At 38.4% G+C, this 25,282-nt stretch overlaps 1 protein-coding gene across 1 annotated transcript in view; it reads right to left on the bottom strand.

Moving 5' to 3' along the window:
- Positions 1-6,435: 6,435 nt before the first annotated feature.
- Positions 6,436-25,282, bottom strand: part of LOC122826602 (copine-9-like) — an 87,340-nt gene continuing 68,493 nt past the window's right edge. Inside the window, exons 17-20 of the mRNA XM_044108713.1 lie at positions 23,308-23,410; positions 21,596-21,653; positions 18,705-18,778; positions 6,436-9,578 (exon numbers count right to left, since the gene is read on the bottom strand). Of these exons, the coding sequence (XP_043964648.1) occupies positions 9,396-9,578; positions 18,705-18,778; positions 21,596-21,653; positions 23,308-23,410 (418 nt within the window). The 3' untranslated portion in view covers positions 6,436-9,395. The remainder of the gene's footprint in view (positions 9,579-18,704; positions 18,779-21,595; positions 21,654-23,307; positions 23,411-25,282) is intronic.

Raw genomic sequence — 25,282 nt, 5'->3', positions numbered from 1 at the left:
AAAAGCTGCTGTCATGGCTATTGTCGGGGCTCCACAGAGTATATTATGCCTCCAAGTCCTGCATCTGTAGTACCAATCCCAACTGTTTCCAAACACAGAGAACAAAGGCTCTCCTATGTGCAAACTCCAAAATCTGGGGTATTATATGTCCCCTTGCTCTTGCATCTGTTCTGATCTAAAAATGGTTTGCTTCAGTATAAAGAAGCCAAGTCAGGCTTTTAATGGTTTTAAATGATGTCTCTTAGTAATAGATTCCAGGCGCAGAAGATATTGAATAAGAAGGAAGAGAGGTATTGTCAAGCCAGCGCTGTAGTGGCCACGCGCTGACGCTGACGCCACTGAGATACTCAGGTCTGGAGGGACTGAAGAGAAGGTTTGGATTGGAGGGAAAATAGTAATGTGTTATGCAGAGCCTACGCTATGGTGGACAGGGCCTGAGGCAGAATTTGATATGGGGCCCGATTCAAGTTGAGCTCACTGTCCGCTAACCGCTACAGCACTATCAATGTCATAAGCTTTCAATGCCTGGTCGTTCTTTGCATTTTCTAGAGATTGTTAGTTAGCTGGAGATGACGTATTAAAGGGAATAATGTTTAGGTTCTTCATTTCTTCCATTGTAATTTCAAACTGCAGCTTGGACTGAAGAGTACATTTACTGGTATGAGTTCAAAATGTCATATGTAATTTGTTCCTAGGCTGCAAACAGAGTCAACCTGAATGGTAGAGAAAAAAAAAACAACAAAAAAAAACGCCTCCATATTTCCTTACAGGTACTGGAGTCCCTTTATACATGTTCACAGAGGCAGCGACTGTGTCGACTTTGGCCGTGTTTCTGTTCAGTTTACGCCTCCATCTGCAGCACCTCTCAGCTGTGACAGCATAACAACAACAAGAAGCTGTTTTATAAAGCTGCTCGGAGGTGAGGTAAGTGGAAAAACAGAAAGCCTACATAGTGGCTGCCTAACACTTACACAGCTTCTACTCGGTCTGTAAAAAAATGGCAAACCCACTGCCTTCTTGATTATTTACTCAGAGTGAATGCACATCAGAATCTGCTGCTTGGTATTAAACACAGTCATCTTATGTGTCTGTAGATGGTCATAAGTCTTTGAAGAGCCTCTGTTCAGCTTGGCTCCTAATAATGTTTTAAGGAAACCGCTCTGGAACAAGCTCAAACATCTCCACTGTTTGTCCTCGTCACATTTTTCAGAGAATCCTAACAGTGGCTTGTCCAATTCTCGTAAAGCAGCTCAGTGATGTTCCAGCTTGAAGGCCTCATTTATATTTGCCCAAAGTTTCCTTGAGCTAAGCGTCCCTGATCTATTACCCAAAGTCCCACAAAACATGGCTTGTTTGAGTCCTTTTAAAAACACAAGTTTTCACCAGATGTTGTTCCTTGTTTCTTTCCACAAAGTCATAAAAATAGTGTTCAGAAAGAGTTGGTCTGGGTGGGCGGCACACTCTAATGACATCAGGATCTCCTTGTTGTTGTCCAGAGCCTCTGTGGAGTAAAGGGCTGGGAGGCAATTAAAACTGAAATTATCTAAGGTTGAGTGATTTTCTAGGGAAAAGCTTCCACATTGCTTTAAACGCTCCAGTGTCATTTTCTCCAGAACGCCTCCTTAGGCAACCTGATAACATCTCCCACCTGCTGTCATTATAGTTAATAGGTCTTTAAAGTCTGTTCAGGACTGCAAAAGCACTAGCATGGGGTGCTAATATAAAAAGCTTATTCAAAACGGCAACATGACAAACCAGATCGGTCACTGTCTTTGGCCACATTTACATTTCCACATGGCAAATAAGAAGAGAAGTTTTCAAAGGGCTTGGTTTGTTTCACACAATGTAGTGGCAAAATGAACAGTACCAGCTGAAACTATAACAAAAGTTTCAATTTTGGTCAGAGTCTACCAGACTAACAAGTGTGAAAACATTCTTTAAAAAACCCAGTACTGGTGGTGATTCCTGTGACATCAGACTGAAGCTGATTGTGGAGGTGCAGAAACCTGGTGCATGTAAGGGGAGATTCTGATGAAACTCTGCAGATGTGATACCTTTGGTATAAACATCGTGGCAGGATGGACATCTGGAGCAGACCTGTCTTTTTGAGAGGACAGAAATGTCATTATCAACTTTATGCTACAGGATACGTTCTGCCTTTTCCACAAACATTGTTGCTCCATGACCTCCTTACAATTTTTAAGGACTCTTATTTTTAATGCTAAATCTTTTAACAAGTTAAAAAAAAATAATAAAATCTTTCTTGGCACTTTACCTGATAAACTCCCCCAGTGTGGACAATGTAGTGGCTGCAAATGAAAAGGTGTTATATTTCATGTGTAAATCATAATTTCAACATGCAGCTGTTCAGTAGTTTTATTTGAGCAGCTGCTTCTGACTGCAAAGCGACGTTCCTTACTATGAAACATCACTTTATTTTCTCAGAGTCTGACATCTCTGTGATGTTCGCATTAGTAGATGCAGTCCATATGATCTGTTGAACGGTTTCAATAGATCTGAATGCGGTTTAGGTTTTCCCTGGAGTATTTGACAAACTGCCGTTTGGCACAACAAAGACAGTTGTGTCACTTTTTTTTTTTACTTTGCTGGAATTTTGCAAAGTTCAACAGTTTTTGCCTTTGCAGCATTTTTTCGCCAAACGTGGCTATTTTGAGGACAGTTGAGATCATTTCTCATCTTTCCCTTTGTTGTGTGACATCTCTTTGTAGTGTTTTTAGTGTCTGCAGTTTTTTGGTGTCTCTATTGTGATTTTGCATCATTTTCTTGTCATCTTGAGTTGTTTTTGTGTCTCTTTATTGAAGTCTTGTCATAAAAAAACATAAAGTGGGACTTGGAGGACAAAGATGTGCCTGTTTCCCAGCAATTCAATGCTTATGTGACATTGCTACAGTTTTGTAAGTTTAATGTAAATATAGTGAAATAACCTCTCTGTGATACAGTGGGAGATAATTAGGAGATGGACCAAGATGATGATGATAAAAGCACCACAGTGGATCATCTTTCTCCATGTTTTGTTGCCTTACCAAAGATTTATAGCCTTGTTTTCACATTAGCTACATTTCCATTACAAGTATACATAAAAGTTTTTTTTTGATATTCTGATAATTTTTAAAAAGAAATAAACAATTTCACCATTGCATTGTTTCGTTTACATGAAAAATGTAATTAAAATCACATGTGAATAAGCTTGGTCAAGTCACATCATTAAAAATCATGGCAGCTGGAAGCCATGACTCCAGCTGCCATGAATATAACGGCTGTAAAAAAAGATATATGAATATTTCAGCCACGGCACTAGAGCTCATCCTCTAGCAGCCGGCAGAGGAGACATCGCCGTCTTACTGAGGCGTTTGAGCTCTTTGTTCTTGGGATCAGCCACACATTCTGCACTTTTGGAAAATTGAAGTTGGTGGTTTTATAGAAGGGCAACAAATTTAACACTTGACAGACAAACTCTGCCTTTGATGAACAGTGTGATGCTATGAAAGCTCTTGTGGTCCATCTGCATGTTTCCCAACGATGTCAAGGCCTACAAATCAGTCCATTACTGCTGCTGTATAACAAGCTGGTGGGTCTCGCCTGATTCATAAAGCTTTTCCATTGAAACACTCCATTTTGATTGAGCTGAAAAACCACCTCATCCTAGCATTATTTTTTTTTAAATCAAATTATGTGAGGTTTTATTTTTTTTTCAAAATTGCTGTGTTTCCAGTAAGTGAATTTATTTTTTGTGATTCCAAGTTGTGCAAGTTTAATTTCAATGAAAACACATCATAGTAAAGTGAATCAAAAGCTATCATATAGTACAACTATTCCCACACCAAGTTTCTTTGATGTGTTCAGGGTGTGTACTCTATTCCTTCATTTTGCATTTAGTTCACAAAGTTCAAATTTGGCTTCTTTGACCATAGCACCTTGTTCCACTTTTGCTGATTCTTCTGCAAACAGCAAACAAAACTTTTTATTGCTTTTCCTCTACAACAGATTTCTTCCTGGCACTCTTCAATTAAGGCTAGATTTGTGGAGAGGTTAGAGCCTCTTGGTTGCTTCTCTGATTACTGCTCTCCTTACCTGGACTGTCAGTGTAGGTGGACGGCCATGTCTCTATAGGTTTGCAGTAGTACTTTACTCTTTCCATCTTTAGATGATGGATTTCACAGAGGTCTGTGACCTCTCTGCTGTGTTTCTTGGTCTTCATGGTGCTGTTTGTTCGCTAATGTTCTCTAACAAACCTCTGAGGCTTTATACTGAGACTCAGCCTCCTGTACCTTACCTGTCCTGTTGCTTACACATATTATTTGGCTTCCCCCAGCACACCTTTCCTGGTTCTACTGTCACCACAGATCACAGCATCATCTGACTAACCAACTCCATGGGGACTCCTGGCAGACCTCATGCGTCAACCTGTCCATCACCAACCCACAGGGTGACGGACAGCTGATGAAAACAGATGGGAAATATTTCAACTCCATATCTTGTTTTAGTTTGGCAAGTTGATGACCACTTAAAACTCTCGAACCCCCACCACTCCGCCACCCTCAAAATTGGCATTGCCAGCCAAGCCCCCAGTTGGTCTGCAGATTGCTTGAAAAGATAAGGTTTACCTCAAAGATCAGTCTTAAACTCTTAACGCTCGGATCCATTTTTTTTTTCTGACACACAGACTCGGACTTGAGGGTCCGTCTCCAGACCACTGGACTCACGACAGTTTGTACCAGAAATCCTGACAGCATAAACCCAAGACGGTTTGGCAGAAAACTCAAAGCTGCTGGAACTAGATCGCCATTTCTGTAACATTTTTCTGTACGTTCAAGGCTAACTGCAGAGCTTTTTCTATATGAAAAGTATTTATTTTATTTTCCTCCAAAGCGGATGTACTTTACTTTGCCACCATGTCTAACTTCCTGGCTCATTCAAGTAGGACACAGTTACACATATTATATATATAAAACCTATATATATGTATACTCTCTTTAATCTGAAATACACATTAAACATTGTGTGCAGGGTAATAAAATCAACAAATACAACATAAAATAATCAGGTTACAGTTGAGACCAGCAGTTTACATTCACCAAATAAAAAGACTTTTTTTTTTTTACTGTTAACTTTCTTACTTGACTTTCAAGTTAAATGAGAGTGAATTAAAATTAGCAAAATATTTTTGATTTACTGAATACCACAGTCATGAGAGAAATAATATGTTAGAGTTGGCAATATCTATCAACTATCAGTTATTAGTTATCAATATCTTTAAAATCGGTAAATATTTCATCAGTATTTGGTAGATTTGCTTTTACGTTTTGGCTTTTCTTCCAAAAGATTCTCACAATGCTTCTTACTTTGAAGATGTTTATAAATAAGCCTTTGACATATTCTGTCATTATCGTAGCACTTGGAGAAATCATGCTAACTGAACTAAAACAAGAGAAGTTTGGTCTGATTTGACTTCATGAAGTGAGAAAAAAAAGTGTGTTAATGTCATTTCATTTGGTGTTTGTAAACCTCTGGTTCCGACTGTAAGAGTTGTATCACAAACCTGATATTAAAACACAGCCAGATATTCATCAAAACATTGTTTTCCTAATTTCTACATTCTTCTTATCGGACATTCTTCAAAAGATCTCAACACACATTTATACAGTAATCTGCAAAAAAATTAAAAATAAATTTCTACTCCTTATGAATCACATTTTGACATTTTTTTATCTGCAGGGCTTGATGTATCATATTATAATTTTACTTCATAGACCAACACATGTAACCTTTGATACTTTGTGTTTGTTCATCACATATAAACCCAGTAAAGGTTTGTTGCTGTGAGTTAAGAGGAGTTAACCTCTGGTTATTTCTTCCTGAAACACAGATGCAGACTGCTCTCTACTTTAAGCAAACGAGTGAAAACACTTCTTGTCACAGATATATATAGATATATATATATGTACAAATAAATGTTACATCTTCCTTTCTATGAAGGATTAGACAGTCAAAAAGACAGAAATCTCAGGCAGGCTTTAAGAATCCTCTGAATCAGGGGTCTGCAACCTCTACAACCCACAGAGACAATTTTACCCGGCTAAACAAAACTTCTCTACAAATGTTAAATGACCTTCTAACAAAAAAGAAAACTTACAATTTCTGATAAATATCTATTGCAGGAAATTTGTCATCATACTTAAAGAACCATTTTACTTCAATATTTAGGTGTTAAGATAAAGAAAATCATAAACATTTACCTTTTCTTCAATGGTGTGTAGAGATTTATGAAACATGATGTCAACCCAGAAAGCTTTCAACAAAAAAAAAAAAAGTATCTAAAAGAACAGATCCTTGGAAAGTCATTCTGAGGTGGACAATCAATGTACTTATTACTTGAAGAACAGACAGAAAAAAAACTATTTGTTATTACATCAATTAGATATATGCCTTTATTGTGTCATTCTCATTCTCATGAAAAAAATGCCAATTTTTTATAACTATAATCTTCAATTAATGAAAACCCTAAAAACCAGAGGCGGAGCATCAGATAACATCAAGAAATTTCAAAACAAGATGATTGAATGCAAAACAATATTTTATATATTTGAAGCAAAAAACAGACAAAGAAGTTGTAAACAGTATATCATAGTTAATTTTATTGCTGTTTATTATATAAATATTGTGGCACGATTTTAAGACCCTAATAATTTCCAAACCCTAATATCTATATCTAAGTATTTTTGGTCTCTAGAGTTAATATCTTAGTGCACTTGAAATAAGACAAAACTATTTTACAAGTAACTTTTTAAAGTATATTAGTTAGCTTAAAGTCAATAACTCCATAAATGGAAATAAAAAGTACTAGTTCCACAGGAAGATTTTTTTCACCAACACATTTTTCCATGTTACAAATTAAAAAGTCTGCCAGTGGAAATAGTACATCCTGTTGAAAAGTAACTTGCAAGTTAGTTTTGTCTCATTTTTGTATTACGATATTTGCACTAGAAACTAGAAAAACTCTGAATATTTTGTCTTTTCCATGTGGAAGGTTCAAACAGGCTGCAGACCCCTGCTCTGAATTCATCGGCATTCAACAGAATCCAAACATTTTTTGTTTTCTTGACCCTTCAAGATATATGTAAAAAGAAATACACATAATTTCACTGGATTCTGTAAAACACAGATCAGATGTGAAATCTACACAAGAATTTTTCCAAAGACACAGAAAAAAAAATGCATATATTTGTTTGTATTTTCGTTTTGAAGTGTAGGGGTGTGTAATATTCACTGATACACTGTTTTACATTTCCCCCCTCCACCCAACATGCAAAAAGAAACATTTTTTTTTATTATTTTTTATAAAAAGGTCCACGTATTTACAAAGCGCACACAGAACACGTCTCTACACCACGTGAAGCTGACGCATCGCACACGGACGGTTTGCATTTCTAGGTCTGTTATTTCTACGCAGTCCTCTGTCGTTGTTGAATTTGGCTGGATGTGTTCATCATGCACGCGCCTCAGAGGAGCGGAGGGCTGTACAGCAGTTCATGCATAATATAGATAGAGGTCCTGCTATACAGGGGGGTGAGCACTAGGTGGCAGCCTTTTCCCACTTTGTAAGCAGCTCTGAAAGGAGCAGGACATGCATAAGGCGAACACTACGCTAGGAGTCGGTCGTATTGCTTTTCATAGAGTGTGTATTGATCCTAGATTAGCATCGTTTGGGGTTTAAATGTGCATACTTTATTTTTTTTTTAAACTAATGAAGAGACAGAACTGCAGCTGGAACAAGATAAACACTTTCTCTCCACCTCACTGCATCCTTGAGCATACCTGTGTCTTGTCTCCTCTCTTCCCTCCCCTGGTTCTTTTCCTTCCTTCCTCTCTCCTCCTCCTCCTCCTCTCCACAGGACAGCTGGAGAGACTGGCATTTCTCTAACAGCAGGGGGGAAAATCTGCACCCAGCCTCGGCCCACGCTGGGCAGAGAGAGGGGTGGGTGTGGCGTTAGAGACAGAGGTGTGTGTGTGTGTGTGTGTGAGACTGATGCATCGTCTGACCCGACCCTGGAACCGCCAGCGGTCGTCTGCAGCCTTTACAGCAGTGACTCGGGCTAAATGCTCCGGAGCACGAGTCGCTCTGTTTGTGAATCGGTGAAAACTTCTCAAATGAGGCGCCGCACTGTACCTCTCACTCATCAAGGGCCCCATATGATTTAATTTGGATTAAATACCAAACTGGGCTCCTGATTGGAGAAAATGAGACAGAATGTCAACCTTCTGCAGGAGAGGCCTCCGAAAAAGATAAATGATGGGAGTTGGACAGAAACACTAATTGTGCGTTCACACCAGTCAAAAGTGTTCAAAAGCAGAATGATTTGTAGGAAACCTGACCATTCTATACAGACAACAAAGTGAAATCTTGTCCGCCTAAAAACCTCCGTCTCTGTTGGGTTGAAGTGAACTCTGGTGTGGTTTGAATGCAAAAGTGAACGCCAAGCGGACCAGAGAAGTGGACGACAACACAGGGCATTCTGGGTAGATTCTGGGTGAAAACAACCTAAAAGTCTGGCACTAGAGGGAGAAATGAACTCGTGGTCTTTGACCAAAACCAAAAGAGAAATCCTACAACCACTAAAATCAGACACCACTCAATTTCTTTACATTTCGAGAAGACTGAACTTGTCCTGTCAGGGCGTGCTGTGGTGGCGTTTGGAACACGACCCACGTTTGGAGGCCCTGAGTCCTCGAATCGGCTGTCACAGGTTCGATTTCCAGACCCCGCGACATTTGCTGCATGTCTTCTTCCCCCTTTCCTATCAGCCTACTTTCATATAAGGGACTCTAGAGCCCACAAAAGACTCCCTGTATGGGGTTAAAAAAAGCAATTGTCATGTCTTTGGACGTCTTTGTGTTGTTTCCTTCTGTGGTTGTTGATGTAGCGCCACCACAGGCGAGGAGGGGAACAGCTTTTTGGATTGTTTGACGAAGTGCAGCGTAAACGGGAACCGCAACAGCTGAAAATCTAACAAATATTTCTGTTTTGGTTGCCGATAGAACCAAGTCTACCGGACTATCAGGTGGGAAAACATCCTAAACATCCAGCTCTGAATGTTCCAGAAGGTTCCACTCAGGGGGTCGGTCCCAACGCTCTTTAGTAATGTAACCGAATGTTAAGAGGAGGGAGAGGAACAGATGAGTTACAGCAGCAGGTGAGTGGAGGATGAACGCCCGCTGTGCTGAAGGGAGGCGTCTGTTTAGACTCTGGCTGAGAGAGCAGCAGGTTGACACTTCCTTCTTTTTAAAGTGGCAAAGAAATGGAGGATAAGAGAAGCTGGAGGAAAGGGAAAAAAGGAGACAGACAGGGACGGGGAAGATGTTGGGGATTGTGTGGGTCAGATGTGCCGGTGCAGCGCCGGTATGGGGGAGGAGGAGAGGGCCGGTCGCGGTTCGATTCCTCGACTCTTCATGAACGACAGCAGCTGGTCAGGGATCTCGGCCAGAACGTCTTTGGCCAGCCGGGCCATGCTGAGCACCTGGTTCCCGGACCTGTCGATGTAGTCTCTGAACGGAACGAACTAGAAGCAGGAAGGAAAACAAAATCTGTGGCAAATATCACTCCTTGTCATGCTACAACCATGGATTTCATGGTATTTCATCAGAATTTTAAAGACAGATAACACAAAACACGGCTGTTTGGCTGAGCCGCAGAGGAGAGGTAGTGTCTCTGATCTGTCCTCGATGTGGCACACAGGAGACCAAACCAGCATATTTCTCCTGATTGGAAGTAACATTAATGTTTTGGAGTTGCCCGGCCTCAATAAGGCCTTACAAGAACCTGGGAGAACATCTAGGATGAAAAAAACTCAACTCCTGTTTCCAATCAGAAACAAAATTAAAGAATAAAAATAGTTCAAATTTAGATTAAATGCTTCATGTTTCACTTTCTATGAAAGTCAGAGGCAAGACATTCCTTATTATTTACAATTGCACTCCATTTTGTGTTGGTCTGTCACACAAAATCCTCATAAAAATCATTCAAATTTGTTACTTTATCAAGGATTGTGATCGTTGTTGCAAGCATTTAATCAGCTGTGGCAAATAAAAACTGAAGGACATACGCTTCAGGTAATGTTCGTATTTTTATTTATTTTTTTAGGCAGATGACATTTTAAAAAGGAGCAATTTTCACTCAAGCAGGCATTTATTTCTGTAGGACTCTATAAAGAAAGCCTGGAATAATAAACGGGATGGTTTGAAAAAAATATAGTGATGTTTGACAATAAGCAAAAAGAGATAAGAGATGAGAAGGAAAGAACGGAGACGTGGAGATGAATTTAGACTGATAAAGAAGCACTAAGGAGAGCTTCCAGCAGATAAACCAGATGTATAAATAGCCAGCTGTAAGAAGTCGTTTGACACCGCTGATGTCTCTGGGGTTGCATAATCATCTGAATGTTGAATATTTGTGTGTGGAGAAGGCCGACAAAGCTGAAGTTTTAGATTAGATTGCTTCCGACTGGAGGGTTCGGAGCCGTCGCTGAACATCCAGGATGTTCAGACCAGAAAACAGTCAGCCAGAACGAGATGGAGCAGTGAGGTGGGACTTTTTTTATTTTTTAATTTTTGTTCCAGAATGAAAAGAAGAGAACCTGTAGTGGGGTTTTTAAAGTGTCCATTAGCATGAAAACGCTTCTGCCTCCAGCCAGCTCTGAAAGTATTAAAAAAAAAAAAAAAAAAAACACTGCTGTTTCTATCATGTTATTATTCAGTTTTAAAATATTAAAGAAAGTAAAAAAAATAAGTATAGGCCAACAAAATCGATAAAGTATTACAGTTTGAAAAAAAAAAAGAATAGATTCTTTTTCTAATGCTGCTTTTATAAGAACAGATTTTGGGTTTTTACTTTCTCAAGCTGGTTTTCAAAAGTCTTCACACACCTGCTTTTTATGTTACATATATTTTAGGGCTGCAACTAATCATCAAAAAAAGCTTTTTTTTTTTTTTTTTTTTTTTTTTTTACGCAATGTTACATTAAAATATGAAAATCATTGAATCAAAGTTTTAAAGACAAATGAAAATGTCATTGCCTGAAATGCAGCAACACAGGATTCCTTTGGCATGCGCTAAAAGGTGCAGCTGAAACATACTGCCTGCTTCACTGTTGGTCATTTTTGGATTAACTAATAAATAGCAAAAGGTGCTTGAAAGGAGAGATTGTTTTACAGGATTTGAACCAGGTGAAGCTAAAAATTCCACTTGAGTTCTGGGGAAAACATAATTTCAAAGATTTATATATTTTTTATCTTATGCCTACATTAATGTTTACAATTTTTAGTCTGCATCTCCCAGTTAATGAGCAATTGATTAATACAGGGGTTTTCAAAGTATGAAAGGGTGAGCCCCCCTTCAAGGAGCTTAAGGCCTGCTGCGCCCCCCCCTTCAGCCCCGCTCTGGCCAAAACCAGTGATGTCATAGTTACTTTGAAAAAGTAACTTTAATAGGACTACTGATTACTCCTTGAAAAAGTAACTTAGTTATATTACTGACTACTTGACTTGAAGTAACTGTTACTTTCCAAGTCAAGTAGTAACTAACTGCAGGAAAGTAACTAACTGCAGGATTAAGTAACTTTTTAGTTACTTTCAGCAGCTGCTAACAACAACGCTCTGCCTCCTGTGAAAATCACATTGAGCTTTGCTAATACTTAATTGTAAGTTATTTTATAATGGTAACATCAACAATGTGTCTCCACTGATAAGGTTGAACTGAAGAGGAGATTGTACAAAAAATAAAAAAACATGAGTAATTTGTGTGGTCCACTGTTGTCTGGAAAACTCTAAGAAGAATTTTAAAGCTCCCCTCCCCCAAGCCTCCAGATTCTGCTGTTACGCCCCTGAGTTTGATGTCGCAGCGCACAGAGCTCCTCCTGCAGCTCCACAGCTCCGATGGCTGCGACACTTACCGTAATATTAATAATTATAACGGTGCTAACTTGCCATTATAACTATTGCCAACTACGGACACGTTTATTCGTGGCTGTTTTCACGTTTATTGCGCTGTTCATATTAGTCTCGATGTTTGCAGTTTTCTGGAGCGCAACGCGAAGCTCGACGTCATTCAGAGATAATATATTAACTTGACATTAACAAAAAAAACAGCGGGACGGATCATCCAGGAAATGATGAACAGGGAGAGACTGACTAAAACTACCTTAACGACGGACAAATTCTGGGATTTATTGTGAGTCTCTGCTTATTTCCAAGCCCAAATGAGCAACTTCACGTTCAAAAAAAACCCGCCGCTCATTAAATTTGCAAGCGACTTTAAAAAAATGAAGCCCAAAGCCGCTTATAATAATCGGACTTGTCGACAGAAACTCAAAATAGTTCCAGTTTTTCCACCAACAAAACGCGCATCTCCCTCCATTGTTTACATTTCTGTCGCATAGAGACGTCGGTCACTCGACAAGACGCGTCGAGGAAATACGATTAAATTACAAAAGAAGATAGTAACGCAGTAACGCAAAAATGATTTTGATAAGTAACTGTAGTCTGACTACTGGATTTGAAATAGCAACGCGTTAGATTACTCGTTATGGAAAAAAGTGGTCCGACGTCAGTAACGTTACTGACATCACTGGCCAAAACATCCTCTAAGGGGGAAACATTTCCACTGATCCCGCTCCACATGCGCACCACAGTACCAACTTTTTCCTAAATCCACAGAGTTGATCGTGCGTAAGACGTTTCTCTCACATCAGTAGACAGCAAGCAGATAGCTTTTCCGGTTTATTTTTTTCCCTCGCACCGCGCCTCCCCTAAAGTGCTCTGGCGCCCCCCCGGGGAGGCGCGCCTCACACTTTGAAAACCGCCGGATTAATAAATCAGTTGATAATGATTTCAATAGTTGATTAATCACAGTTAATTTGAGTAATCGTTTCAGCCCTAATACATTTTGTGTCATTCAAATAAAAAATCTGATCAAGTCTGTAAAGAAGCTTCAAAAACCTAGCTCTGTGTGTACACATCCTAATCTAATACTTGTAGGATAAATGTACAAAGATATGAGTCAGGAGAAACTCCATTCATGCACAATCATAAAAGGTTGTGTTCAATCAGCTGAAACCACAGTATGTCTTATTTTGACATGAGACGGTGTGGCCAAACAGTGTCAGCCATCAGAAACATCCCGTCTTCCCTACGGGGACCGTTTTGGGAATGAATGAATGTGACCTCGCTTTGGAAGCCACATAAACCTGAAACGGATTCTGGTTTACTTTAAATTCAGAAATATTTCAATCTTTTTCTTCATTTCAACTAAAAAGCATACAGCTTACAGTATGCGACCTGTGTGATATGAGACAGCCTGAACGTGACAGTACGGAGAAAAATAAAATAATGACAAGCAGAAGGAACGCGTTCTGCCCCGTCTGTGACGCCCTTCCCTCTGAAGGCTTAATTAAGGCGAAAACGGAGGGAGAACTCTGCGCTTCTTCAAGTTGATCCTAACAGAAATTCTCTCATCAGTTGCAGCTTTTATTAAATAATGATTTCATCTGCATGTTTGAAGGTCTCACAGTGCAACCACAAAAACAAGAGGGTGCTGTGCATATTAAACACAATCCTTTGGTAAGCTAACTGTAACGTCGCACTTTGAGCTCACATCACAGCAAATAAACAATTGTTTACATGAAGTAACTCGCGGACCATTAAGAGGTGCCTGCGGACCACCAGTGGTCCGGGACCACAGTTTGAGAAAGACTGAACTAAAGCAGGTTCTGGTCAACCTCACAGCATTACCTACTGGACCTGTTATAGTTATTACTTCAGATTAATCTCTACTAGAGCCTATAAATATTTATGTATGATTTATTCACGTCCATCCATCCATCCATTTTCTGGACACCAATCGTCCCTAATGGGGTCGGGAGGGTTGCTGGTGCCTATCTCCAGCTGCATCCCGGGGCGAGAGGCGGGGTTCACCCTGGACAGGTCGCCAGTCTGTCGCAAAATTTATTCATGTATATATTAAAATATTTTGTAAGCAATAAATCTGCACTTTAATAACTCGCCTGCTCTGAGTTTGACAGTGCAGTGTGAAAGTGAACTACACGGCTGAAAATGAAATAAATGCTGTAATTTTGACACCGAATCGAACCGAGCCACAACACACAGAGTTAACAGAAATAAAATATTTGTGTGTAACTGCAACAGGATTTTATTTTAGCAATACTATAGATGTCCAGTTTATCAAATTCATTGTTGTCAGTGAGGCAGTGTTTTTTCTGGAAGGTCGACCCGCAGCCTGAATAATGACATTTGGCCCCCAAATCGTTAAGTTAAGTCGGTTTGAAATGTTGTCGATGGGAAGATAACCAGGGGGCCGTTGCTCAGGAGCTCTCAGAAATTGGTTTTACATTTTGTGCAAAAGTTTGCACTGTATAGTTCCCGATCTGTGTCACCAACAAGTGAATCCACCCAAACCAACACAGAGTCCAGTAAACATGCCATATCAAAGTCTTTTCCCACATCTGTCACAGTTTGCTCCCCCTCAGCTCCATACGAACAGCTGAGATTCTCTTTTTTGGAAAAGTGTTTACCTGGCTGACGGACGGTTGAGTGGATGCTGTGATGACAGAATGATAGTTTTAATAAATGAAAAATATATGTTCAAATTAAAGTTACGTACCACAGTCTCTAAGCTGAGCTTCCACATTACAGAGCAGCCCTAACCTGCCACTCCCCCCACTCGGCTCCTCCAGACTAGCGACAGCAGCAATTAGTAAACACCTGGTGGAACAGTGTGTTTTCTGAGCTCATTTTGACAACCACTACTCCATGCAATACTCCTAAAAATACTAAACAGCATCATGAAGATCATGTTGTGATGATATGCTGAAGGCAGAGTGTCTGAAAGAGCAGCTGCTTCTTAAAGAGACAGAAGTCCAATTCCAAAGCGTTAAATTACAAAATCAAATCTCTTTAATGTCATATTTGATATATACATGTTTAAAACAACTGAAGGTAACATAGTTACTTGATTATACTATAAAATCCCACTATATGCCTGGAAAACTCATAATGCTACCACTATAATGACAACTTACAGTGTAAAAATGATCATCATTAACAGTTTTTCAATATGTTCTCTGAATTATTTTAAATTCTTTTTTCTTGCATCTGAATAAAAACTCAAATTTTTCACCACAAAAACAAACAAAAAAATCCCTCAATCAGCCTGAATGACACATCCAGTAGTTAGCACCAAGAACATGAGGCCATGCCTGCTGACCATTGTAGACTTTAAGACTTCCAGTGCTGTGTTTTTGTCTCCTTTGTTCCAAGCTGCCACTGAATTTACTCATGACTCAAATCAACCACCTGCAGTGTATCCAGTGATTTGCTTGTGTGTTAGCAGTTTGGTAAAGCTACTAAACCATCAAGTAAAGATACAGATTTTTTATTTATTTATTTTGGTAAATTTCAAATTCTGTAGCTTTAGGCAAATCTGAGACATTTAGAAATAAAAACATTATTTTTTTTCTCATTGGTTGATAAAATGTAAAATATATGTACTGCTGCTTCCTGAGACATTGCTGAATTTAATGATTATCCGGAACTGACAACAAAACTAAGTAGCTAGTATCAGACAACTAAAACTGATTAGCTGAAATCCATGACTACTTAAACCACCTCTAAAAATGCTCATAACTGCCTATTGTATTAGTTAAAAGACCAAAAATTACTTTAATCTGTTTTAGTATGAACAGTGGAAACCGTCTCAGCGCCACCGCAGAACCTAGCATCACTGTCTTCCTTATATCCGCTCTTGGGGGTTCAGCCAATCAAAGCCAACGAAAACAAAAGCTGCTCCTGGATTGGCTACTTACGTATTTGTAAATGCACTCATACATTTTAGGGTACAATGCGCAGATTCTAAATTTTAAATATGAAGGAAAAAAAACGCTGAGAAAAAGAACTGAAATGTTTTAGATCCATCATCCTGCCAAACATTTTAGCTGAGAATCAGTGTTGCTAGAGCAAAAGCAGTCAGCAAATTAAAATAATGAAACAATTAAATGCAAAATAGTGTGAAGGGATTGAACTCCCTTCTTTTGCTGTTAATCTAAATATCCCTGTTAAGCCACAGCTAGAAGGTTAAAAGCAACTGAGTGATTAAATGTGATTAGCATTGCTGGGAGAACAGCTTTAATCACCAGGTCAATAACAATAAGACATAGACTGTAAAAGCAACATAGAGAAAAAAAGCATTTTTATTAGTTACAGTGTAGAACTCTACTTACTTAAAGGTGTTTAATGTGTGGAAATGAACAGACATTGACAAAATACGAAGCAAAGACGTCAAAGTAGATTCTACAAACTGATAGTTTATGATATGAAATCCTAACATTCCTGTGATGATGATTATGCGCATTCATCATCACAAACACTCATTTATCATCGTATCGTACTCTCTGCAGGCCGACACAACGGTCCTCACCGCTGCCATCTGGATACTTAACAGCACATTGTTACCACAAGATCCGCTTTATCTGCTTCCTCATATCTCTGACAGGTTCTCCAAAACAACTGCTGGCAGATGCGGTTTTATCGCCTGCTCACGATAAAACACACAGCTGAACCAGTTTTCTTTTTCCAAAAAGAATATGGGCAATTTTAGAGCTGGTAATGGATGAATGGGTGAATGTCTTTGAGGGGGAAATGCACTGAGGACTCTTCTTCACATGCTTTTTAGCCACTTCCTTTATAGTTCCCTGGAAAGGATCACTATTTTTGGCAGATAAATGCACTTTCAAGTGTTTATCAGGACAGTGTTATGCTTAATGCATGCAGTAAAGGAAAAGGATTCCAAAACTATATATGGAATTGAACATAATACAAAAAAGGAATTTAAAAAAATGCTGTCAAAACCTCTATAGGTGATGAAAAATCATTAAGTATCACACACACTTTAGTTGGAAAACACAGACAGCATTTATCAAACTGCAGTTACTATTATTATATTGTCCTTCATGTTGTGAGATCTCAAAGGGTATAATATGGATTTTCTATGTGGATCTCAGGTTGGAATTGAATAGGCATTGGTTTTACCCTTAAATTATATACTTGTGTGTTGTGACATGACTTATTAATATAGGTTATATAAAAATATATATTAATTAATAAATTAATTAATTTCAAATGTCTAAAAAACACAAATATATTTGTTGCATAATGACAAAACCAGGAACACGTCACCAGAGTAGAAACAGAAAACTATAAATAAAAACCATACAATTCAGAGGAAATGGTGATTTTCCTTATTTTCTTTAATATCCTAGTTGAAGTTATGAAGAAATGGTAAACGTTGTGTTTGAATTTTTTGCTTGTTTACAGAGTAGATAAAGTAGATAAAATGTCATTTTGGGGGGGAATTTATGTTTCTTTCCAAATTTTAGTCTACTTGTTGAAACCAATAACAAAATTTGTGTAAATAGCCAAACAAAGCTAGGATGTTAATCAGTTTTCTGATTACATTTCACTAACCTTTTGAGACCTTGAAAAAGGTGACCACACAGCTGCCTGTTTGTATTGTTTCTGTTTGGTCCTTCACATGACCGACCAAACACCACATGACCAACCCTCTCCCCTCCAGAAACAAACGCCAGCATTGTGGAATAAATATCGATATTTAATTTATCAAACCAATGTCTTAACAAAAGACTAATAGAAAATGAATCCAATGTTAATGCCGTTATATTGTGCATCCCTAATTTATTCAAGTTTCCTTCACATTTGTGTTTTTGCTCAGTAAAGAGCTTAAGAGATTTTAAGTATTTTTACTATCTGGGTTCTATCCGGTGTGATAGGCCTTGACCTCTGTTGGCCTCTACTGGTCTGCAGAGCCTTCTAGACAGGAGCTACTAATAAAGCTCTATTTGTCCATCCGTACTCACAAGGCACATCCTTGACTCATAAGGCTGCAACCGAACATTAATAACTACTCATATTTACTGTTCCTTTCATTATTTTCAAAACACTGAAAATGATCCAATTTAAAAATGCCGAGTGGATATTATTCATCCCATTTGCCCAATTAGCAACACAGAGATTGTGCTTACAACATACTCCACACATTCTGATTGGAGGTCTGCTGCACAGTTCACCCAATGTCTGGCTTAGTGCTGCAGGATGTTTCTTAATGAGCGCTATGTCTGTGGCATTCTGCTAACTCATAATTTAACAAAATTAAGACAGTAAAGAAACAAAAATACGTGTGTACTCAGAGGTAGTCAGTACATGGCTCCACTGAAATCTCTGCACAGAGTAACTTTCTACCAAGAAGGCATTAAATTTGTATCTATCGGAAAAAATTGACACGCTTGAGTCCTGAATGAACTTGGGTTTAAACTGCTGAACAATTTAAAAAGACACGATTAAATGACCCTTCTGAATCTTTTTGAGACATCAGTTTTCCAACTCTGACAAAAAGGTAAGACTACAGTAACCATATTCAACCATATAACTAAACATTAATGTAGGACTGCTTATTTTCTCTCAGTTGTCATATTATTGTGTGCTTGAATGCCTGATGTAAATGTGACCCACTCTCTTCGGAGGCATGTGCCCCCTGGGGTTTTACTTTTTGCCGAAAAGCGGTTGTGACAAACCTGCAAATTTAAATATAATCATGAAGAGTACCTGAACAATGTCTCTCTCAGCAAGACGTCCTCTGGAGGAGACTCTCACCTCGTCTCCATCAAGCTCCTCCATCGCTGAAAGGACAGACAGCGACACGGGGAAAATTACTCAGTACTGGAGCCACCAGGGGAGAGAATAAAAAAAGCTTTGAGATGTTGATTTTGCATGTTCAATGCATAATTGCTAAAGTGGGACACATCATGGGGACTGGGAACAGGTACACACATCTCTTTACACATGGGAAATAGGATTCCTCATGGAAAAAAATAGGGCATAATCAAATCGGTTGGAAAATACAGTTTAGACCACTCATTGGAAAAATTCTGTTGTGACACTGTGGCAGCACCAGGACTTTCTGCAACTACAACTAGTTACAGAATTGTCTCTGATGATTGCAGATGATTCTTTGAGCTGGCCTCACAAAATGTTCAGCTTGAATGTAGCATGATTAACCAGTGTAGTTTTTTCAGGTCATAAAAGAATCAGCCTACAACTTATCAAAATCAGTTTCATTAGTTCAAAATCTGAATGATTCATTATTTTCCTTTCTATGCTCTATTACAAATAAAGACTAGATAAGAAAATCAGACATTAAGTTGACTAAAATTGTTACATTATTTAAAGGTTTTTCAGTCTCTCCCAGGGCTTCTTTTATAGACATATTGCAGAATGACTACATGCACAAGCTCCCTGCTGGAGGGCAGAAAGCTGTTTGCCGATGATGACTACCATTAGTCATAAATTTACATGAGGTATATATTAGAAAAAGGAACACAGGTCTTTGCTGCTAATTGTCAACACTACAACAACTAGATTAGAAGATAAGGAAAAAGTTTAAATAAAAAAAATGAGAGGGAGCGTGAAATAGGTCAGTTATGCTAGCTTGACATTGAAAACTTAACATGTAGATGCGCTGTGGAATTTTCTGTGAGTTGAAAAACACAGAAGGTGACCCAAACACAAACTATACAGTTCACCAGTAAAGCAGGTTTCATTTGGCTAATCAACCACCTCTGTATTCAGATGATCACTTTTTAATAATCGTAAAAAAAACAAAAAAAACATGAACTTTGAAAACATAATATTGTAACGAACTGAATGTTCTGCTCCTCGTGTGGGAAACGTTTGTGTACTTTTTGGCGTTGAATCCTGATACACTAGTCGAGTTATCAGTGGGTTGCGTTGACGAGTCTGTGTGTAGCTTAGCTGACACAGAGAGTGAGAGAAAATAAGTTTATATATTTCAGCTGGAGAAGATTTGTTCTTGGACATGAAGAGTTAAATCTAAATGATAGTTTGCACTATAAAGAGAGTTACCTAGAAGTGTGAAACTGCCATAAAAAGATAGTGATGCATAATGTGAAGCTGCATTAGCAAGAACTCCTACAGAGGCAGAAAACATTCCAAAGAAACACTATTGCATGAAGTCATGTTCAGAAATAATATAAAAATAAGAGCCACAAATACTATAAGGTACTATTAACATCATGACCTTCAAAACACCTTGGTGCTTTCGAAACCCTCCTGCCACTTGATTACTTAAACAAGTGGGAAATAATAGGTCATACGACACCTTGATGAAGTGTGAAGTTGCTACACCCTCCTGATCTGAAACAGATTGTGCACACTCTCACTCCAGCCGTCCCCTCTGAGAAATAATTCATTGATCTGGAGGCTGTGTGGCGGCCACACACTTGACTTCATGGAGATTCCACAGCGTTTCTTCCAGGACGGGGAGCGGAGCATTAACCAACATAAAGAAGTCATTATGTCACAGCTGCTCTGGCAGCTTTCCTGTTTGAGCCCTTCAGGGTCAAGCCAAAGTCAAGGTCACTGTTAAATGATTTTTTTCTGCTATAAAACATAATTTCTGTGTCTTAGACTGAGTGATGCTGGAATGTAAATGGCTTTAGCTGAAAGCCTGATCTATTCTAGCGGTCTAGTGTCTTTTTTTTTCAGGGCTTACTTTTTATTTCACCAGTTTATCTATAGGACACACTGTGCATGCTGAGCTAATATGAGTTACTAGAAAGTAACTCATATTAGCTCGAAGGCAGAGCTAGGTCCACTCAGGCATTTTGCAAAGGTGAATGATTGACATGGAGATGAAAGGATTTCTCAAATATCAAGGCAACACTCCAGGTATGTTTTTGATGAGGGAATAAAACATTATACCATAATATAAAGCTCAAAAATATAGATTATTCATAATACTGCCCTTTTAATCAAATAACCTCCAGCTGAAAAGAATATTATTGAAGGGTTAATAGAAGAGCGATGTTGCTATGACTTCCTGAAAGTGGAGTTTCAGAAAGATTTTAAAGAGACAGAGACCCAATTTCAAAGCATGAAATTATGTAGTCAAATTTATTTATAGTCATATTTGATATATATAGAATTTTTTTTACAACTGAAGGTAACATAGTTATGTGACTATGCTATAAAATGGCACTATGTGCCTGGAAAACACATAAACCTGCTCCTTTAATAGGTGCTAAGCCTCACACACCTGAGGAACTTGCCTCCAAAAATGTAACATCCTGGTGTAACAGTGCAAAAGAAATCCTCAGAGTTGTAGGCTCCCAGATATTAAAATTGTTATGCTTTGGACCCTCTCTATAGGGAAGTCCCAGAGTCAGGGGGAAAATAATAAACTATTTTCCAGAGCTTTTTTCTTTTGTTGACACCAATAGACTTCACACTAGCTCATTAAGAGTGGATTTTTAAGCCAATCCTTTGGCTGGCAGAAAACCCCATATTCTACTCAGATTTGTTTCAAATGCCCAAAATGTGTTTATGTGTAAAATGTCAAGTGGCAGATGATACAAACTGCTACAGCCGTTTTATCTTCTCTGTCATGTTTACTCATAATAAAAAACGATTCTGCTCACCGTCAAACTCAGCAGGGCCGACACCAACAATGATTATGGACAAAGGAAGTAATGCTGCCTGTTAAAAAGACACAAATATTAAAGATTGTTTACATTTTAAATTCAGCAGATGTTTGGAGATGTTGAGTTTGATCAACTTTATAATTTGAGTTTGGTCATTAAGCTTGTCAATGTAACCAATATTATCAATATAATTGATACTTTGAAAAATTAGTTATTCAAAGACACTGTTTTGTGTTTTAATCGATACCATCTGGATGCCATTGATTTGATGTGAAAAAGCAGAGGCTGATAAGTTCCTTTCACTTATTGGCTCAACAATGTTTTTACCCCCAAAAGATCAAAGTCTACAGCCGAAAGCCCCGATGATGATAAAAGTCACATAAGAACTTTGAAGTCACCCATCAGGAAAGAAACCCACCTAAGATTCATTGTTGAGAACAATTCCTTTTGTTTTAGCCTCATTATTGCCTTCCTATTGCTTTGTGTAGATTTTCTGCACTGTTTTAGAATGGTGGTCTGGTGGTAGTGTGGCGATGGCAGTGGACGAAGTGAAAGAAGCCTTCCAGTCTGTGTTGGCCACGCTTCCAAACACTGAGTAATTAAAATAGGCGTAAAGGGAATGTTTAAAATGTTTTATTGGTGGCTAAGATGTTGTGGCCCTACTTCCCACTTACAGCACACACAATTTCCAGTCAGCTTTATAATGTTGTTTCAATGCTACATACATCACTGCTAAACTTTAGCAAGTGGGTAAAATCAGATCCAATCATTTCAAATTTCCTCATAGCCAAGATTCCATCAAGCAATTTTTTCTCAATAGCTGAGGATCCAGACCTTCAGAAGAAATCAAAGCATCAGGCTTCACCAGGCTACTACTATCCTACTCTCTCAACATTTCCAAATAGTGACTGAACTCACCCTCTGACAACTAACTCAATCTACTCCAATCAAACCAGATAATTATTAACGGCTTAAAGTGATCGAGTGTTTACATTTTTGATCAAGGAAATTTCAAAGCTTCCAAGAATCAAGAATTCCCATTGAGGCAATCGCCCTACAACCAACAAGCACATCTTTTGTGTCGACATGTAAATTCATGTGAACACAAACTGTAACTACTTTTGATGAAAACTCTGAAAGCAAGAAAAAAAAAAAGAGATAAAAACATGTCATGTTTTTCTGATTTCGTCCCAATTATTGGGAGCTAACTGGGTTGATCCTGAATGTGCTGATTTGTGTTTGCACTCTGAGGAACAGCCCTTCAGGTAAACATCCTGAAGGAATCCGACATACGCTGAAGGATGTACGATGTATTGCAGCTTCACTTTGGTGAAGGCTTTTAAACTGATGTAACACCCTGAAAAATGCTTATGGCCAAGGTTCAATGAGATGTCAACACTATTTTTAATGTTTTACAGCTGGAACATTTGGGGTGTTAAAGCAATTATCTCAAAGTTTTTTACCTGAAGGTTTTCATCTAAACCCAATAAATAAAAACACTATTGTCAGAAAATACTCTGTCTCATTTTGTAGCAGCACAAAAAAACACAATGAAGGGACACAATGATATAGATAAATATTATTGCTAACTGAGATGACAGGACTGTAACCCATCAGGTTCTAGCTGATGGGTTTTGTTTCTCTGCTTCTTTTTACATTGTACATGTGTTGTGTGTGTTGTGTGTATATGTGTGTGTTAGTTCACTCACGTTGACCACTGCCTCTTTGGTCTGGACCATGTCAGATATCACTCCATCTGTGATCATCAGCAGGACAAAGTACTGAGAGCCATCTGTAATCTCTGCTGCACAGCTGGGGACACACACACACACACACACACACACACACACACACGCACGCCATTTAAAGCTCACATTTTGACGAGGCACAGAAACTCAAAGAGCACCTGCCTGCCCTCTGGAAGAGGAAAGAGGTTGAATCAAGTCCTGAAAATCTAACATAGTTTATATGTAGGGAAATGTTGGGCTATGATAATATATAATGTTATTACAGAAAAATGTACAAAGCCTGGACACTGTTCAGGTAAATGCAGTCAGCAAAACAAAAAGGTCTGGCTGGCCTGACTGTTTTAGTTGTTTACAGCAATGCAACAAAAAACTAACTATTGTGTTCCTTTCATTTGTACGAGCAAACATTTCTACTTCCTTAACCTGAGGTAAAACAGAATTTTTGCTAATTTATAAGTACGTTCTAATTATTGGTCACTTATCTGGAACATCATAGATAACCCTAGACCTGTAACCCAAACCGCAGTTGTTCCATGGTTCTATTAAACAATAAAGTTGTCAATAATTTACTTAAAACATCTGTTCTATCCAATATGATTTTTACATAATATTTAAAAGCTGTTTTATACCACCATCAGTTTTCATCAAACCTCTGATTCTAACTGGCGCTTCAAGGCTTTGATTGGTGTTTATAAAGTGAACTTAAGATGGTAGAGTCTGTTTCAGTCAGGACTTATAAACACTATCAGGCTTATAATAAAATAACAATCAATCTTTATAAATTCAGCTAAAACAGCAGCTATAAAATCAGCTATGTGGAACAGATTAGCTGTGTGTCTGTTAATGTTTTTATGTGCATTTTGAAATATCACTTTGGAAAAGGTTGCTGGATACAGCAGAGAGAGTTATGGAACACATTTACTGAATACGTTCTGACGTAGTGAACGCTCCGGGCCACAGGTGGATCTGTGCCTTACCAGAGACACAAAACTCTGAGAAATTACAAAGTCCAGACCTCCAGGGCGGAGGGGAGAACTTTGGGAATTTAATTATTAATTAATTTCTTTTCATGAAAATATTTTTTCAGCTTCAGTTTTTGTTACTAAACTTTCTTTTTATAAGAAACTTCAGTGTTTGCTCTTGTTTTACACAGATTAGGTTCAATAAAACAAAACTAACTCCAAAGTCTTGAAGACGGTGTTTAAAACATTTTATATGCTTGCTGGTTTTCACGAGACTCGTACATTTTAACTGGTTTGGTCTCAGTAAGCTCGCCTCCAGCCAATGAAGATCATTTCCCAGTGTTATAGTTGGTGCTTTTTTGCTAAAAAAAAAAAAAAAAAGAAATGAGAGAGAAAAGAGCAAGAACTGATACCATTCAAGCTCTGTTCAAGATTAGGAATGGCTGGATGGTCATTTTTTTTTCCACATTAAAACAAGGAATAAACAAGCATTAGGGTTAAACACCTAGTTCTCTGCATTCCTGACAGTTTAGTACTGACACAAAAAATGACTCAGAAACTCCTTGATGTTACTGGCTGGGCCAAAAGAATTACTGCATTGTGTTGTTTTTCTTCCTCAAATGAAAGCATCTGGAGCTCCTCAGCCTCATTTAAATTCAGCAAAAGCTGGTTAAACAAAGAGACAACGCTGTTTTTATCAAGGGACTGAACACATTTCGATGCCGAAGGTAAGCCACAAACAAACACTTGTACACAACAGAGAAAGAAAATAGGGCGTCCATGAAATAAATACTTCCAGCTGGAGAAACGGTCCTATTCAAACGTCAGCGCCCATTGTCTGCTCCCTCAATGCAGGACTGAACTAATGCTCTCCCTGCACCACTAGACAGGACGACAGTTTTCCTCTTCAGTTTCCATTATGAATTTTAATGGGATATTCAATAAGTTTTCAGGAAAGCAGATTGTATTCCATT

Source organism: Gambusia affinis, linkage group LG01 (assembly GCF_019740435.1).
Source record: "Gambusia affinis linkage group LG01, SWU_Gaff_1.0, whole genome shotgun sequence".
NCBI classification, from domain to species: Eukaryota; Metazoa; Chordata; class Actinopteri; order Cyprinodontiformes; family Poeciliidae; genus Gambusia; species Gambusia affinis.
This window is presented reverse-complemented; position numbering and strand designations above follow the sequence as displayed.